General features: G+C 45.0%; 1 protein-coding gene across 1 annotated transcript in view; it reads right to left on the reverse strand.

The window, feature by feature from the left end:
* nkd2b (NKD inhibitor of WNT signaling pathway 2b) overlaps positions 1-17,187 on the reverse strand; it is a 23,447-nt gene extending 6,260 nt beyond the window's left edge. Inside the window, exons 1-3 of the mRNA XM_080500284.1 lie at positions 16,939-17,187; positions 16,815-16,841; positions 16,629-16,720 (exon numbers count right to left, since the gene is read on the reverse strand). Of these exons, the coding sequence (XP_080356410.1) occupies positions 16,629-16,720; positions 16,815-16,841; positions 16,939-16,963 (144 nt within the window). The 5' untranslated portion in view covers positions 16,964-17,187. The remainder of the gene's footprint in view (positions 1-16,628; positions 16,721-16,814; positions 16,842-16,938) is intronic.
* Positions 17,188-17,404: the final 217 nt, after the last annotated feature.

Here is a 17,404-nt window from a genome sequence, read left to right on the forward strand (position 1 = left end):
GAGGGACGGGGGAGATAAGAGAAACAAGGATGGAAGAAGAAGAGGAGCAGATAAGAACAGAGGGAGAGGAGGATGCACTTTCCGAGATAGACGCTATCTGTTGCTTACTCAAGTCTTTGGCAGCACAGTGGGAGAGATGGAGGTGGGTTTTTTTTTTTTAGAGTCTCTGGAAGGCTTCTGGGAGAGGTGGAGACAAGTGGTACTGCTCCCTGGGCCCCAAACAAGAAGCAGTCTTTAATCATCACACACACACACACACACACACACACACACACAGACACACACACAGACACACACACACACACACACACACACACACACACACACACACACACACACACACACACACACACACACACACACTACAGTGTATGAGCACCATGCACACAAAACACGCAACGTTTCCATCTTTCGTGGTTTCTTAAGCCAAGTTGTTGTTTCCTTTCCGCACTGGAAGCTTTTATCTCCCCGTCTTTGTACTGCAGTCGCCTAATGAAGGGCAGTACGCAGGGAAGAGGGAGTTCACACAGACATGCTGCGCCGCAGTTCGGAGAAACATCAAAGACCACCATTGATTCCTCTCATCATTGTTCCCACGAGGGCGCAGACCAAGGTATAAGCACCTCTAAATGAAAGACGAGATTCGGCGTTAAATATAATGAAACAAATCAATCCACCGACTGCCAAAAGTGAGTCTCGTCTCTTAATTAAAATTCTGATATCAGGAGACGTCTTGCTGAGTGCTCGCTGAGGGGGACCGTCGGGGTTTGTGTTGAACACATGGTCCCCCCCCCCACCCCCCCAGCCCACCCCACAACCCAGAACCACCACGCTCATTACATCCATTGGGAAAGCTAATGAGAGAGCAGGCTGGGTCCGACCGCAGTCTGCAGTTTAACGTCTAAACACATGGCATCTCCATCCACATCGCCCACAGTGTTGGGCTCAAATCTGCCGACCACATGTGTAATTAACTCCTTTCAGGCATTTAGCAGCTCTCATTCTTTCACTATCAGATCACAAACTGCTCTGCAGGCAATGGAAATCTGTTAGCGTTTTTGGAGTAAAGTGTTTCTTTTTAAAAGTCTTGACACAGACATGCATGGAGTGCAGAGTGCAACGAGTCTGGGAAAGCTGCATGTGTGGGACGTGCACTTGATAAGTTATTAGATCTTCACTGTCTTTAAAAAAAAAAAAAAATGCACTGGAAATATGCGCTGACACTGTTCCATGTAAACAGGTTCTGTCTGCCAGACGCCTTGACATAAGAGACAGAAAGAAAGGTGTGTGATGTTTGTTCCTGTTTAATACAGCAGTTCTGCCAAGCTTCCCTAAAGCCTCAGCCTCCTGCCAGACTTTTATGTGGGATAGGGTAACCAGGGGAAGCTTTCATAGCTCCCCACCAGGTGACATCAGACATCTCCCAGCAGCCTCTCTCTCTCTCTCTCTCTCTCTCTCTCTCTGCCTGCCACCCATCCTCCCACTGGAAAACACTGCACATCTTTGTTCTCACATCGCCCATTTTTCCTCGCTCACCCCTAAAACATAACTGCACACGCTTCTTACAGTTTCATTCTTCAAACCGTTCGATGTGCAACTGATTTCTGAAAATAAAATGAAAAAAAATGTGCATCTTCAAAAAAAACAAGAAAGGGCCAACATGGAAAATTGTTTACACGGTTCCTCTGGCCTCGGGGTATGGATATATATATATCCATATATATCCATATATATATATATATATAGATACTCAAGTATATATATATATATATATATACACACACACACACACACACACACACATACACACACACACACACACACACACACACACACACACACACACACACACACACACACACACACACACACACACACACACACACACACACACACACACAAACAGGATACTGCTTGGCATTCATGAAGTTATTTTGCTTGGCATTCATGAAGTTATTTTTTGTTTTTTTTACTGCATACTAACTGACTTGGCCTGACCTCCACTGAATGATTATATGCCTTTGTATTGTTTTGTGCCGTTACTTATTCAAACCAGGCCAACCATCTCAGTCATTTCCTTAACGTGATACCGCGAGTGCCCCGGGGAGACGAACGCCGAGCAGCCAACGCGGACGGTTCCTCAGGATGTACACAGTTTCAAGAAACACAGTCACCTGGAACTGACACTTCGGAGGGCGCCACAGGAAGGCCTCGGCAGGCACCGGCCCACCGCTCCGACTCCCACCGAACAATAACTGGAGATGATTGCAGGGTCCCCACCAAGAAAGAAAGGAGAAAAATGAGCGGCCGAGCGGTATCGATGTATGGAAAGGCACACCGCTTCGTAAACAAACTGCGTGCTCTTATGTATACTGAAGAAGGAAACTGGAGAGGGAGCGGGGCCATTGAGAAATAAAAGCCCTCCATTCCAGATGAAGCCAACCTGGCCCGGACTCAAAACCAGATGTGAGCAGTTATACTGGAGGGAGGCAGGGTGGAAGAAGAGAGGGAGATGAGAGGGGTGGAGAGGGGGAAGGGGCTGCACCGAAAATGTGGGGAGCGACGCAGAGAAAGCCTGCTGTTCTCATGATGGCTGAGCTGAAGCGCTCTGGTGACGATACTATGAGAGGTTTACAGGAGAACGAGTACAAGAGGGGACTGGCTGCAGTTCGGACACCTACATCTGAATTGTTATAGTTTTCAACTCGTGCAAAGGACTCTGTTTCTGCTGGTGTTGGTGTTTAGAATTGGACTACAAATATAATGTTGAGGAATTTTTGATACTTATAAAGCAAAATGGCTCAACAGCCTGCCAGCTTTTGTGACCTGAATCTATTTATGTGGGTATAAACCTTGATACGGTTGTTTAAGCCTTTATAACACTCTCAAAGATACTGCAGTTTTTGAGGGGTATTTGAAAGATCATTTTAAAGTCACACAAAAGAAAATGTCAACATTATTGCCAATTATTAATTGCCATATATTTATTATTATGTGTAAAACTGACAGAGAAAACTGCAGATGTTTCACTAATTACATGTGAAAAAGTCCTCATTGGATATCTGTAAGAGGTTATAAACCAGATAGAACTCATGCAATTTAATGTTTTGTCTGCAACACAGACCACTAAACAGCCTAAATGTGTCTATTGTCACTTGCTTTTTGGGGACTGTGATTTAATGTGGTCATCATTTTTAGTTTGGAAGGAACATAGAAGAAATGAGAAAGATACCAAATATGGGCACTATCTCTATACAGGGTTAAACAATCTATGATATGTGCATAATCCTACATATTTTGTCTTCTAATATAGGAGCAGCAGTGACATGAAGAATAGAATATGTGATGTATTTGGCATTCGTTATTATTACACCACAGACAACTACAAAAGACTATGATGGATTGCCAATCACATAACTACATTCTATTACCATTAAAAGGACTTTATTGAGAGCCTGAAGAGAAGCACTTTTCAGTGGTCTTGCCCTGTAATTAGAGCATTTCATCTCTGTATCAATGTGTCCCAATATGTCTCTGTGTGAATGGAAATGGGATCAGAGCAGAATGCCACCCTGTCATCTGGTCAGGCCCCATGTGGCTGAGATGGCCCAGATATGGCCTTTTACAGGGTAGCGGGACTCTTTCTCTGAGGTCAAACAGGAGGCAAAAACCTCTCCCTTGGCAGGACATGAATCAGCGGGGTGAAGCCTCTTCGGCCCCAGTATAACAACAGCTGTGGTGAGGGATGAGCATGCTTGCCGGCCTATGTCAGCGCAGCATGTAAACTACTGAAACTCACCCGCTCCCCTTCAAATCATGTGATCTCCCCCACTTTGCAGGCCTTCTCACCCCAACACTGATCTCTCCCTCACTTTGATTGTGACCTGCTGGACTTTATAAACAAAGATTAGCGTCGGTGGCCGGCCGCCCCGCATCTGTCACCAGCGCCGTAATCAGCAAGGGCTCTGATACGAGGACGATGTCGTGGCGTGCCCCTCCGCTCAGCTGTCACACCGGGCCGCCGCTGCATGTGCTTCATACCGATGGCCAAATTGAACTTCAAAATCTGGGTTAGACAAATGTATTGAATTATATACATAGTAGATCCTAACACCATTCATGTGTTTGATTGATTACTGACAAGAGAAATAACATAAAATGGGTGTCATGGTTCACCATTTCCAAAACAAAAATAATAAAAAAAACAAAACCCTGAAGAATGTAATAAAATCCAATGCCGCACACATTACGACTGCACAAGAGACAACATGTTGCTTTAATTCATTGGTACCACTGCTGTATTATTGCATTACATGAATATTGCATGGTTGTGTAAGGTAATCGTCTGTGGCTGGACTTTATATGACCAGTGCCGTGCGTTATATGCAATCAAACATTTAATGATGTTCTCGTACAAAAGTTTGACTAAAAAAAAAAATTAATAAAAAATTGCTCCTTTAACCCTCAAATGAGATGCCATCTCTTCAGTTTATTTTCTCTTGGTGGTTAAAAAAGTTACGAATTGAATGTTTGGGTTCAGCTCAAGTTACTGATTAAAACCATGCCCAAAGTCGGAGCTGGGAAAGGATCATTCTTCTAATATGGAAAGAACAAATGCCAGCTTGCTTTTCCAGAGATTCATGGTTACACCGATAAATAAACTTGCTTTTATTAAGGTTTCTCGAAAACTAAAAATAAAGTTGTGAAACATCGTGATACAACGACAATGAGCCCACCAGAATACCACAGCGTCATTCTGTTCTTGCGGTGGAGATCCATTTCTCAACCAAATGGGTCTTAAAAACCATGACTGTCTGCTTTGCTTGGCAATAGTTCGCTCCTTGACAAATGCTGTTAATAAAAAACATTGAGAAACACAGAAAAGCTGACGCCAAAAGAATTTAGTTTATTTTTAAATTGTGTATCTTCCTTTCTTTACTTTATTTTTGGCCTTTAAGGTTTAGATTTACCACACAGGAATAACAAATATTCATCCTCTTGTCCTACTAAGAGTCACAGGGGGGGGGGGGGGGGGGGGGGGGGGGGGGGGGGGCTGGAGACGAGACCAAATGATTATTTACAAATTCAGGGTAAACTTTAGACATATATGCCAACAGCCAACTTCAAAATCCACGCAAACAGAGAGAACAACACGCAAACAAAACCCAGAAAGGACACAAGATTTGGAATTATTACTGTGCTACACGCACACCGCCATCTGATCAGTCTATTAGCAGATATAGTAGATATATGAATACATTCAATATAACAAGCGTGGAGCTTGTTAAGTAAACGATTATTTCGGCCTGTTTGTCCCATTTTCGCTGCTAACTTCTTGTCTATTTGCCTCATCCTCAAATCTTCTAATCCCAAGTGTAAAGACAAACTCATAAAATAATGTATCCATTTTCTCAGCTGTAAAATTTGTTTGTTTTTACTGCAGCACGAGACGTCTTACATAAAAAAAACAAAAAAAAAACAAGACAGAAGACACACAGTAAAACATACTTTCAGCAAACACACGCCCTGAAAAACAAGATAGAGGCGACCGGCAAGGCGACGGCATATCAAAAGCCAGTGTGAGACTCAAACAGGATGTTCCTCTGTTTCTGGTCTCCATGTGAAATTCTGTAAGCTCCCGCGCAGGCCCCTGGCTCTTAAGCCCGGCCCAATGGGGAGCGCCTCCTGGCCGATAAAGCTGAGGGGATTTGTTCCACATTCCGCAGGCCCTTTAAACAACACAGAGGAGCTCGGGATGCCGGGTCGTGGGTGAGGCGGCCGGGGGCGTCAGCCCCACCACACGCTTCAAAAAGGTAGCATTTCTCTGCAAGTGTCCAGCTGAGAGACACGTAAAGCTGACCAGCTGCAGTGACGTCATGTGCACGGTTTGGCGTGAATCAACTCTTCACGCCAGTCGCCCGTCACCTCCAGTGGACAAAAGGCGCCTCTCTGCTCCCACACGATCACTCTCACCTGTAATGGCGCACCTTGTGTACTGTCGTCAGTGTCAAGTTTCCAGCTGTCTCTCTGGCATTGACATGTCAGTTGTAATTGCTCTCACCTGTGAGATAACCACCAACACCGCTGTTTTCACTGCTCGTTTTGTTAAGCTGCGAGAGATTTGAGTCACCGCTTTGAAAAAGCGGGCCCGGCAGTTCATAGGGGCGAGGCTCTGCGGTCGGAGGCTGGTGGATCCACAGGCGTTGCAGTGCTCCTGCGGGTGACTGAGAAATGTAAACAAACCATGTTGGGGAAGGACAGCTGCACGGCAGTGCGGAGGAGCGGCAGCGCTGCGCCGGCAGCTTCGTGCGCGTCGCATGACACCCGAACCGCTTGTGCCTGACGTCGTCCCTCAACCCTGTCAGACGAGCTCAAGAGCTCTTCATCCCAGCTTGTCACAATCCAAATAGTTGTTTTTACTTTTATGAATGGGTTATAAACTGGTGGATAGTATCTCACGTGACTGAATGTCAAGTGCAGGGTCAAGTTTGCTTCATTATTGGCAGCGATAGAGGTTTGATTGTTTATTTAATGATTCAACGTCAAATCAGAAAAGCATCTTAATTTAAAAAAACCTCATTTTGTATTTGTACATTTTCTTCCAGCTACACTTGTGAGCTGGTGCAAGTGTCTGCTGGCTTCCTGAACAAGCTTCCAGCCGGATCAGAACAAGTTCAGGGTCACAACCGCAGCGCTCCAGTCCACCAGTTACTACTCCCTCCGGGTAACTTACGCAGAGAAGTGCAGATGCACATGAGTGACGACAAAAGGAGGAGTCGGTGGAGCCGTCTGACCAATCAGACAGAAATGTAGCATGAACTCTCAACACATTTATCTCTTTGGGTGCAAAACAGAGATGGACGTCTGTTGTATGGTTCCACCACTGAACTGAACCCTGGAGAGGATTCAAGCTCTGCCGTTCAAAGAAACTGGAGTTCAGTGCGGCGGGATGCAACACATGAGGCAGGCGGGCCGAGCCTCTAATAACTCAACTGTGCTCAGTGACACTTGCCAAACCTCAGGACCCAAGAGACACCACTTGTTTGCATAATTGGTGCTGTTCCTCCTTACTGTGAAATATTTACAGCTCCAAGCCATCCTGGCCTGCAGAGCGATGCCCGGGCTTTGAGGGCTGTGGTGCAGATTTTGACACTAAATATCTTAAAACATGAGATATCAAAAAAAGAAGAAAAAAAAATTGGCAGCACTGGTTTTTTTCAGCATCTTCTCTCTGTGTTGTTGTGTAACTCCGCCTGAGCGTCCGGCACGACCGTCTCCTCCAGCCGGCAGGGAAGACCACAAGAATTCTTGACACTGCAAGAAGAGGCTTAATTCCAAGATGTGAAGTTCCTCACCGGGTTGGAACTGGACAGGGGGTCATACCAGGGTCAACACCAAGTGTTTTCCTGAGGATTCCTAAAAATACCCTCCTGCTGGGCTCAGGAAGCAGAGGAGACTCCGTGATCTTCAGACGATGTGAAGGAAGCCTCGATATGTAAAATGGACCGTTGCCAGCAGGCCAATGGCCGTAACGCTTTGGCATATGAGACGCAGCCTCCCATGAAAAGAGGGACAAAGTTGAAAGCTGAAGAGAAACAGATGAAATGGGGGAGAGAAAAAAAAGAAAGAAAAGAAAACGAAAGTAGCACGTGGGCCAATTACTGATGAGCCAAAATCATGCAAAGCTCATTCACATTTCTGTTGAATTATTCTCAGAGAAAATTACTGGTCAAAAAAAAAAGAAAAAAAGGGGGGGGGGTGTGAGTGTCGGCATATTTTGAATTACTTTAGAGATCAGAGCAACAAGATGAGTATTTCTCAGGTTTATGGCACAAACCATGAATTATAATTTTAATTTTGACACGTCAGGTAAATATGTCAAACAGAGATTTTTGAGGCGAAGGTCAGAGAGACTGTAACATCTGTGCTTCCTCCTTTTTGGACTGAGGCTGCCATGTGTGCACTTTAGTGACCCCACAGACTCGCTGTGTGTCTGAAACACTGTTCCCCAGTGTGAAATTCTGAAACGTAATTCATCCATGGCACAGGCAGAGATCAAAAGGCTACGGTGCAGAGGGCAGCTCAGCTCCACCTTCAGCTCAGCTTTAGCGGCAGAGCACACAGAGCGCCGCTGCTTTCATAGCCATAATTACAGAAACCGGGTCTTTGGGGCCGTGAAAGAGTCTGCACTTTCCACATGGGCTGTATTATAGCTTAAGTCTCTGGTTCCTTGCAAAATCCTTATCTTATCTCCAGCGACAGGCCTGATGGAGTCCCACACAGCAAGTTTTGGAGGCACAAAGTGTGACACTTAATGTTTGATAACAGTTCTTGAAAGTGGGGCTATGCTTCAAAAAGTGCAGGATGTTGATGTGCAATAGCACTCTAAAAGCTCTGAGATAATCAGGTGCTACCAGGATAAGGTTGAACATGTGACAGTGGGGGTAAAAGTTCAGATGTTCTGATGCTTTTTTTTTTTTTAAGACGTGTATGCAGCTATAAGGAGAACTGCTGGCGAGTGACTTTATGTCACAATTTCATTGAGGAAACTTCTAACTTACTAAAGCTTTTTACTTTGTGAAGATGTCTCCCGCTGAACACATTGTGGTGCAGTAAACATCTCTGTGAGGCACAAAAAAGCCACGATGTGATGAAATAAGCTAAAGACTTAGAAAGAGCGTGTGTTTTCTTTGTGATGTGAGCAGATGGTGTCTGTGAAAAGGCTCTCAGTGAGAAGGGCAGGCATCTCAAGGAGAACTGCTGTTTATTTGAAACGAGCCTTTAGGTAAACATGTTACATGGCACACAGGGCCAGGTCAGCGTTTGAAGTGGACGGGCTCGGGAAAGAAATGGGTGGGGGAAGAAAAGAAGGCTGCCTTCAGAGGAAATGAGAACAGAGGCCTCTTTCAGCAACGTTTCATCCCCTCCCTCCCTTTCTGTCACATATAGAAAGAGCACAAAAGGTGTTTGGGTACAGAACCAACACAGATTGTGAGCAGCACCTTGATCTTTGTTTCTTCTGAAGACATAGGTACAATCCTTCTTTCAGCCTTTTCCCCAAATTAAACCCTCCAGAGAAACTACAGCTCATGGCAAAAATAACCGCCTCCTTCAAAACGAAGACCCATTGATGGTTGTAATGACAGGAACTGGTTTCTGTAACAAAAGCAAGTTTGCAGCCACTCTCCACGGAAGAGGAATGCGTGGAGGAGAGGGACGGCCGGGCCTGCGCTGTCCGTCGAGCCCGGATCCAAGCTTTGAAGCCGCTGGTGTGTTTCAACAACTAACCACTTTCAGATGGGGCTGTGGCGTTTTATGAGCTGAGTAATAGCGATACCTACACATGTGGAGGCTCGGGGTCCCAAAGAGGGGACTTCTCTGCTAAAACCATAGAGGTCTGGCTGATGCTGCGTTTGAGACGTCTCAAACTATGGCATTATATAAATGTTGTCGTAATAGTAAAAACAGATATTGTGGAAAACTAGCTGACTCGTGGATTCTGTTCTGGTATGAAGTCCATGTATTTTTTTTAAGAGTAAGCAAATCATCAACATCTTCAACAACGGTGGAAAAACATAGATTTTATGAATCAGAACATAAATCGTGACTGTTAAGGCTTCATACATGTGAGAAGCTGTGAGATATGCTTCATATGACATCACAACAATAGCAGCAGCTTGAGCTGCCTTCCATAGGGCTTTTTTTTTTTTTTTTAAAGCATACAGGAAGTCAGGGTGTGTGGTGTATGTGGCATTTCACTCAACAACCCCAAATGCAGCAGGGCGTCAGGCTCGCAAATGTGAAGCAAGGATGAAGTTTTAGATGTGGCCCTGAAGGAAGAACCCAGGAATTGACGGTTGGAAGAGTTGAAAAGAGACAAATGTTGTCTGAAGACGTAGAAACTGCTGCAGGGGAAACCAAATGCACAGTCCAACAATATGTGTCGCGCCTTGTAATTATAATTTTTTAGTGACTATTGTTGTTTACTCAACATTATAATGAATTCATTTTGAAATTCATGGGACGGGCCTGCATTTGACATGAATGGGGAGATCTTCAAGTTTACGCTAGTTAAATTCATAAGAGAGAAACCCCACGTAACCTTTAAACAAACAAAAACACCCTACATTTAGTTATTTCTTCCATATTTATGACAAGATATTGAACAGAAACATCTAGACTGTGTCTGCTGAATATGGCTAAATTGGAATTTGAAGCCTCCTGTGTCTTACCCGGGCCTATAACGTTTGCTTTGCAGGCGGAACACATAATTAACACTATGTAATCAATTAAAAATAGCTCTACCAACAGTATATAATAACACCACAAGCAACCATAACTGAAAAAATATAATATTCCCCTGGCTGCTCTAAGGTTTGCGAAATGAAGTCCACTTGGAAAAGAACAGGGGTTTATGTGGAAACATACCTTACACACTAAAATGTAATAACCTTTGAGTCTCCCGGTGTTTTACTTGGCGTGCGAGAGCATCAGATCAAACACAGACTCGGATCCAGCAGCCTTTGCCAAAAATGTCAGCGCTAAGCACTGGACTCGAGCTTCAGGTATTTTCTTTCCCCTGGCAGAGAGCGAGAGCCCAGACACAGACCAGCGTTAACCGTTGGGGGGGGGCTGCCCCGTCACGAACCGTGCAGGGGAAGTGAGGTCTCCCCGCTGTCGCCAGTGACCATGCACGTCCAGGTCACGACTCGGGATGGGCTCCGCTCCCGCAGCCGAGTTAACATCCCATCGCCTGTTTCGTGGTTTGATGCAATCCTTTCCCGTGGAAACTGCGCTGCTACCCTCTGAAGTACGCGAGGGGATGTCTCATAAATATCATGAAAAGCAATGACAAGACGCATGCGACTTCAAAGTGGTGACGACAAGGATGGAGATATTTCCACAGGCAACAGAACTTCATTCCACACGTCTGCAGATAAATGTTAAAACAACGCGGAGAAGCGCAGGGGGGGGGGTGGCTGTCACGTCTGTCGTCTAAATATATCTTATGCTCCTTTAAAGCTTTGTGAGAACGTTACATTAACTGTTCATTCATGGCTTCAGATATACCCAGTGGTACGCTTGTGCGGGGATGAAAAATGGCTCCTGGATATGACAACAGTTGTCACGATGTCATCAAGCCAAACAAACCTGTCAACACGTCGTTTGTATTTTCTACATCAAGGCTGATGGAGCTATTTTTAATATACAGTTATGAAGGTATACAGTAGGCATCTGGTACGCTACTTACATGCTCAACCCACTCTCCATGAAGAGTGACCTCAGCGCAGCGACTGCAGACTGCAGCGGGTGATTTCAGTCATCGCATCTCATTTGTGCAGCGTTGTGGCTTTTCAATTAGGTCAGATTAGTGTAATCATTATATAGTTAAAGTATGGCAACTGCACCAAAGACATGAGTTGCTATGGGAAAAAAAAAATATTTCAGTCAGTAATTGGCCAGATTGAACTTTAAAAAAAAAAAATTCCTTGAACTGTGCATGTAGTTTCTGGATTAACTGAAACAACACAAAAAGGTGAGCCACCTCGCATGAGACTTCCTGTCTCTCTGTTCCTCTGTTGGATAAAGCAGCATAAAAGACGGATTGACACAATCAGTACAGGTGATCTTTTAACTTGCCAACTGCTTCAAGCAACTTAAAATCAAGAGGCTGGATGAGCAGCAGGTACCCAGAGATCATTGAGTCCCTTACTACACATCCCAAGTAAACCACTGCAGACCTGGTTGTGCTGAAAGCTTAAGCACCGGTGTATGATGGCTCTTTAGTTCCTTCTGATGGTCATCAAAGTTGTTTTTTTTGTTTTTTTTTCCCTGAGCACTGGTCACGAGGGAGTGAGGGGTAAAAGAGTGCAAACTCACAGTATAAATATCCTCAGAAAAATAAACATTTAATCTGCTCACAGTGTTCAGATGTTTCTCTCCATCATGCGCTCGCCTCACAAACCACTCGGAGCCTCTCACTCACTCAGTTGCTCACAAATATACAGGGAGAGGGACGCGAGGGAGCGAGGGGGCGAGGGAGCAAGGGAGCGAGGGACCGAGGGAGCGAGGGAGCGAGGGAGCGAGGGAGCGAGGGAGCGAGGGAGCGAGGGAGCGAGGGCCTGGCCTGTGACTCAGAGGTGAAGTCATGTGGCGATACACACTCAAGACATTCGAACATGAAGGAGCCAGCGTCCAGTGCCGGTGACAAATGTCGAGGCCCACCAGGTGATGGTGTTTACACTGACACGGAGCCGAATGTTTGTCTTGAAGCAAATGGCAAACAGAGAGAAGTTTCCCACCAGGGCAGCTTGATTTACATGTTTGTCAGCTGTTACAAGTTAATGAAGACGGTAAGGTGAGATGCCATCAAGTGGTCATCCTCTGTCTCCCAGAACAAGGCAGATCATTACTCCCCCTCCCCCCCTCTACCTTTTAAAAGAAAAAAAAAACCCATCAAATATCTTTCTTAAGAAAGAAGAAGAAAAAAAAACACACCCATAACCTCTATTCCTCCTCCTCCTCCTCCTCCTCTTTCCCTTCTCCCCGCCACCCCCTTCCTTCCCACCACAGCCCCTCTCCCTGCTCCAGGATTTCTGCTGTACAAACCAGGAACAGATGTCTGCCGGGGCCGTGCTGAAAGACCCCGCTGTTCTGGATGCCAGCCACATGCTTTTCATTCAGAGATGAAGGCTCACAGCTCTCCTTCTTGTGAAGCCAATTTAGAAAAAAAAAAAAAAAAAGTCGGGTGGAAAAAAACAAACTCTCCAAATGCCTTCAAGTTTCTTCAAAAGCAGTACATATACGAACACACCTTTCTGTCTCTACTCCACTATGTATTGTTCCCCGGTACTGCCTACATCCAGGATGTTATCTCTTTATCTTTTTCTTTTTTTAATCTGCGGTCCGAGACGCAGTCAGAAGATGCTGCGGACGAAAATATCACTTGAAAGTACTTCAGAAACAGCACAGTTGTATCCCCAGTAGAAACTACAACAAAGTGACCTCAGTTTTAAACGTGCGAGCGGTGTACTGAAAAATAAAATGTAATTTTACTGCCATGGTGTTTGGGATTACACAGATATCCCAGCCTCCGGTCCAAATCAAATACAGGCTAACTCAAAATTAACATGGCGACGAGAAGATATACACTCAGATGCCCAGCGGCGAGGCTCTCCAAACAAAACATCCATTTTAAGCAGAATCACCAAATGAGGATTTTTTTTTATATAAGGGGAAAGTCTTATTCACAGATTCCAAATGAACGCTTTTAAAAAAAAACAACAACATTAGCTTACAATTAGTTTAGTGAGCTGCTTGGGAACTATGCTCTTAAAACTAATTTATTATTGAAGGCCAACTGCTCGGTAACTCATTGCAAAGTCAAAATAAATTTGTGTCTTGGAGATTTTTGGCACATGATTACATCTTTTTAAAACCCCTAACCGAGAACCTCTTGTTTTTTGTTTCGTTTTTTGGGGGTTTTTTTTAAACTCCAAGTGTGACATTATTAACCTTTCATAGTGGAATAATGCAGCCCTTTGTTGTGGAGTTTAAAATGTTGACACGCTCCGTCTTCACAGACCAGGTTCTGTGGGAAGTGTCGAGACAAAAGATGGTGCTGAAAGGCAGAATTAGCCTGTCAATATTTGAGCATTCGGGCTCGTCTGGTTGAAGCTCCATGATGAAGCACAGTGTGTGTGTATGTGCGTGTGTGTGTGTGTGTGTGTGTGTGTGTGTGTGTGTGTGTGTGTGTGTGTGTGTATGTGTGTGTGTGTGTGTTTACACAGGTAAAAACACTGTGATCCTTGACAAAAGCTCGTCCGTGCACAACTACAGCGCCCTCAGTAATTTCACATATTCAGTAACTACAGACTAACAGACTGAGGTCATTTGGCAGCAGGGTGGCAGGTGACTTTATCCTCCTGTCACTCCTTTCATCTCTCCTGTGATGGTTCCACTTTACACCTGGTGCCCGAACAGGTAAAACTCGTCTCAAAAACACCTGCAAATGTTGGTGTTTTTTTTGTCAAACTCTCTATGGGTGTGTTTCAGGATGAGCCAAGTTATCCTGCTGCTTTTGTCTCCTTAATACCAAGTTTTAAGAAGACGAGGTGAAGGCAAGTATACGGCTGCGATCTTGATTCACCACTTGCAGAAGTATCATTATCTTTAAAAAAAAATTTTTTAAATAAAAAGGTCTTTAAATCCTTTGATACTTGTTTATACCTTGCTAATGCACAGGGAAAGCATTCACAACCCTTTGACTAAAGAAACATGGTGTTTTCTCCAGTAGCACCCTCCACCTCGGCCCGCCCCCCCCCGGCGCAGGACAGGGTGGACGGAGGAGTGAGGGTTCTGAGCCTCCGCTGATATCAGAGCCCTTTTAGAACTCCCAGTTCTGCACTTTGAAGTCACAGCCAGACAACTCAGGAATCCTACGCCTCCATTTGACAAAGAGGACTGAGGGGAGTGGGAGTCAAACTGCATTTGGCCAGTCTTCCTCAACGTGAAATTAGAGGTTATTCTAAATGTCTCTGGAGCTCATCATCATCATCATCATCATCATCATCATCCACATCCACATCTTAAGTGTTGGCAGATCTGCTCAACACGTGACGTCATTACGCCCCTGTCATATTTGACTGGGAACTGTTGAATCGTGGCCTGAACTGCAGACGCTCTTCATCTCATTTTTCATCTGGAAACATGACAAAGTGATCCAGTCCCCGCTAAGACTTAATTAACTGAACATGAGCTCAAACATGGAAACGAAGCAGGAATGAATGTGTTGAGAGAAACAACGTGACAGGGAGAAGATCCTCAGGGACGTGATCCATCTCTACGTCATTCCACGTAATCTCTCATTTCAAGCTGCTTGAATAGACTTATCATATTAATGAGCAGGTATGAAATATGAAATCTTGGGGAAAATTACAATATTGGTTAAGAATCCTGCATTATGCGTAAAATCATGAAATATTTGTATTGTTGATTAACTTCATTGATAATTAGATTTATTCTGCCTGTCCTCTTTTACATGACTTTCTGTTATATATTTTTATTGCGTTCTTTACTTATTTATGTTTCAACATCAGCCGGGCCACCAGTATAGAATGTAGCGCCATATGTACCAGTGTGGTACGACAATAAGGAGTCCTTGAATCCTTTGTAGAAAAATCCCAAACCAATTAAGTAGTATGGAAGCTGGCATGTTCTGCAAAGTGAAAGATTTCCGTGTGACTTTCTGTCAGGGGAAAAAAAAAATCACAAAAGTCCAATTTAAACTACAGAAGCAACTTGTTCTGTCCACTTTTAGTTTCAAAGAGGACTTGAGGAGCAAAGAGACGGTGGGTTGAAGGATGACAGGAATCCAGCTTTGGTGTGTGAACGGGCCTCTGATGGAACCAACTAGTGACGCGACATAAATCAGGAGCATGACGAGGGTGGAACCCACTGAGGCACTCCTCTGAGGCAAATCCTACTTTGATTTGCCATCAGTGGGCAAGTACTGTATATAGCCCTGATATAATCCATGACATCGCCTGAATTAGACCCACCCACCCTCACAGACTGCCAGTACCTCTGTGTGAACTTTCTCGCAGTTTCTGTCTGAGAGACTTGAGACACGGGGAGCCCCCCCCCACCCCCCCCCCCCCACCCCACCCCCCCCCACACAAAATGACACGCCAATCGAAGTGATGTAATGTTGTGCCAGAGGGGAGAATGGGAGGCATTGAGGGGAAAGACACAGCCTTGAGTCATGATGCCAGGAGCCACATGAGCAAATACCTTCTATCCTCCAGTCTGAGAGAAAACGACTACCTTTTCCATCCATTTTGTCTTTCTCACTGTGTGTGTGAGAGAGTGTGTGTGTGTGTGTGTATATATACACTGCTTTGCCAAGCCGCTTCACACACAAGGCTCATGGCTGTCATAACCCATCCAACGACGCTGGCAGGGGAATAACCGCTGCAGTGTTGAGCCGGAGCCAGGCGTGACAGGAAGAACAACAACCTACAACTCTGCAAAGACATCAGCGTGTCTCCACCACGCGCCTGTGAATGCAGTTTGCCTCTACTCAAGTGGAGGAGTTCTCAGATCGGCCTTCTACAGAGACAGGGTGTGGGGGGGGGGGGATGTAAAATCTCCATCCCAAGACAACTTTGAAGTGCTTCACAGGCTCACCCCGTTTACAAATACAGAGACACAATCAAGCAGACCTGTTAACACACTTCTTCCTTCTCCAAATGAGGGACTTCTTAAGCGCAGAGCAGTTTAACAAAAGGGGGATGGAGTCATAGTAAACAGTTTAACAAGATGAAACCACCTGATGCCAGAGCGAATCCAAAAAGTTGATTGATATAAAAAAACCAACAACAAATAAATAAAGGAAAATCATTAATTAAGAAAGAAAAAAAAACATGTTCACACTTTTTTCTCTCACCTCTTTCTAGTTTTGTAAAGTTTCTTGTCAGACTTCTCACTAAATAATTGAATACTCGTGCAGTTTTTTTTTCACACATTACCTTTAAAAAAAAAAAGGTAATTTCGACGCTGTGATTACTGCACACACACACACACACACGCGCGAAATGAAGGTGTCTCGGGAAAGGTGTGTAAAATACCTGCATGTTCTTCAGCTTGTGCTCCGCCGCGCCGTAGCGCTCACATTCCTCCATCCCTCTCCGCAGGAAGGCGTTCACCACAAAACTGTCTCCTGAGACACGGACAACGCACCGATCAGCACCCATTTAACCTCCAGCCTCATTCATAAATTCTCCATCATGCAGGAAAAGCCCGTTCATCCTCACCTTCTGGGTTTTCCCTGCGTTTGCACGCTTCTCGGGAGTTCGTGTCAGGGATGGGAGACACAACGCAGTTAGTTATGGTGTCATCACAGTTATTCTGCTCATCATTGCTTTTAACATTGCTTACCATGTTTTGATTGAAGTTTCCCCATTGTGTCCCTTTTCTCTCCCTCTTTCTCTCTCTCTCTCGCTCTCTCTGGCTCAATATACTCCAAAATCCGACAGAAATCAAGCAGCCCCCCCTCCACTTCTTCACATCCTCACATTGTGTTTGTTTGGGAAGAGAAAAAGTCCGACTTCATCCAAAGGCCGGTGGATGAACCTCGCGTTCATTGAAATATGAAACGCCGGTGGGATGATACGGGAGAAATGTGGAAGAAGAGACCAACTCGCCGTCGGTCCGCCTTCACGGTTTACTTCAGATCAACTGACGTGCGGCGCGCCTGAACGCAGCACGGAGCGCAAAAAGGCGCGTCAAGGCGCAGCAACAAGCGCAACGCATCCGGTTGGTGGAACCGGCAAAATAAAGCACGCGATCGTGCGATCACAGTGGAGGCGTGACACCATTCCACATAATCATCTTCTACACTGCT

Source organism: Blennius ocellaris, assembly GCF_963422515.1.
Source record: "Blennius ocellaris genome assembly, chromosome: 8".
In the NCBI taxonomy this organism is placed as follows: Eukaryota; Metazoa; Chordata; class Actinopteri; order Blenniiformes; family Blenniidae; genus Blennius; species Blennius ocellaris.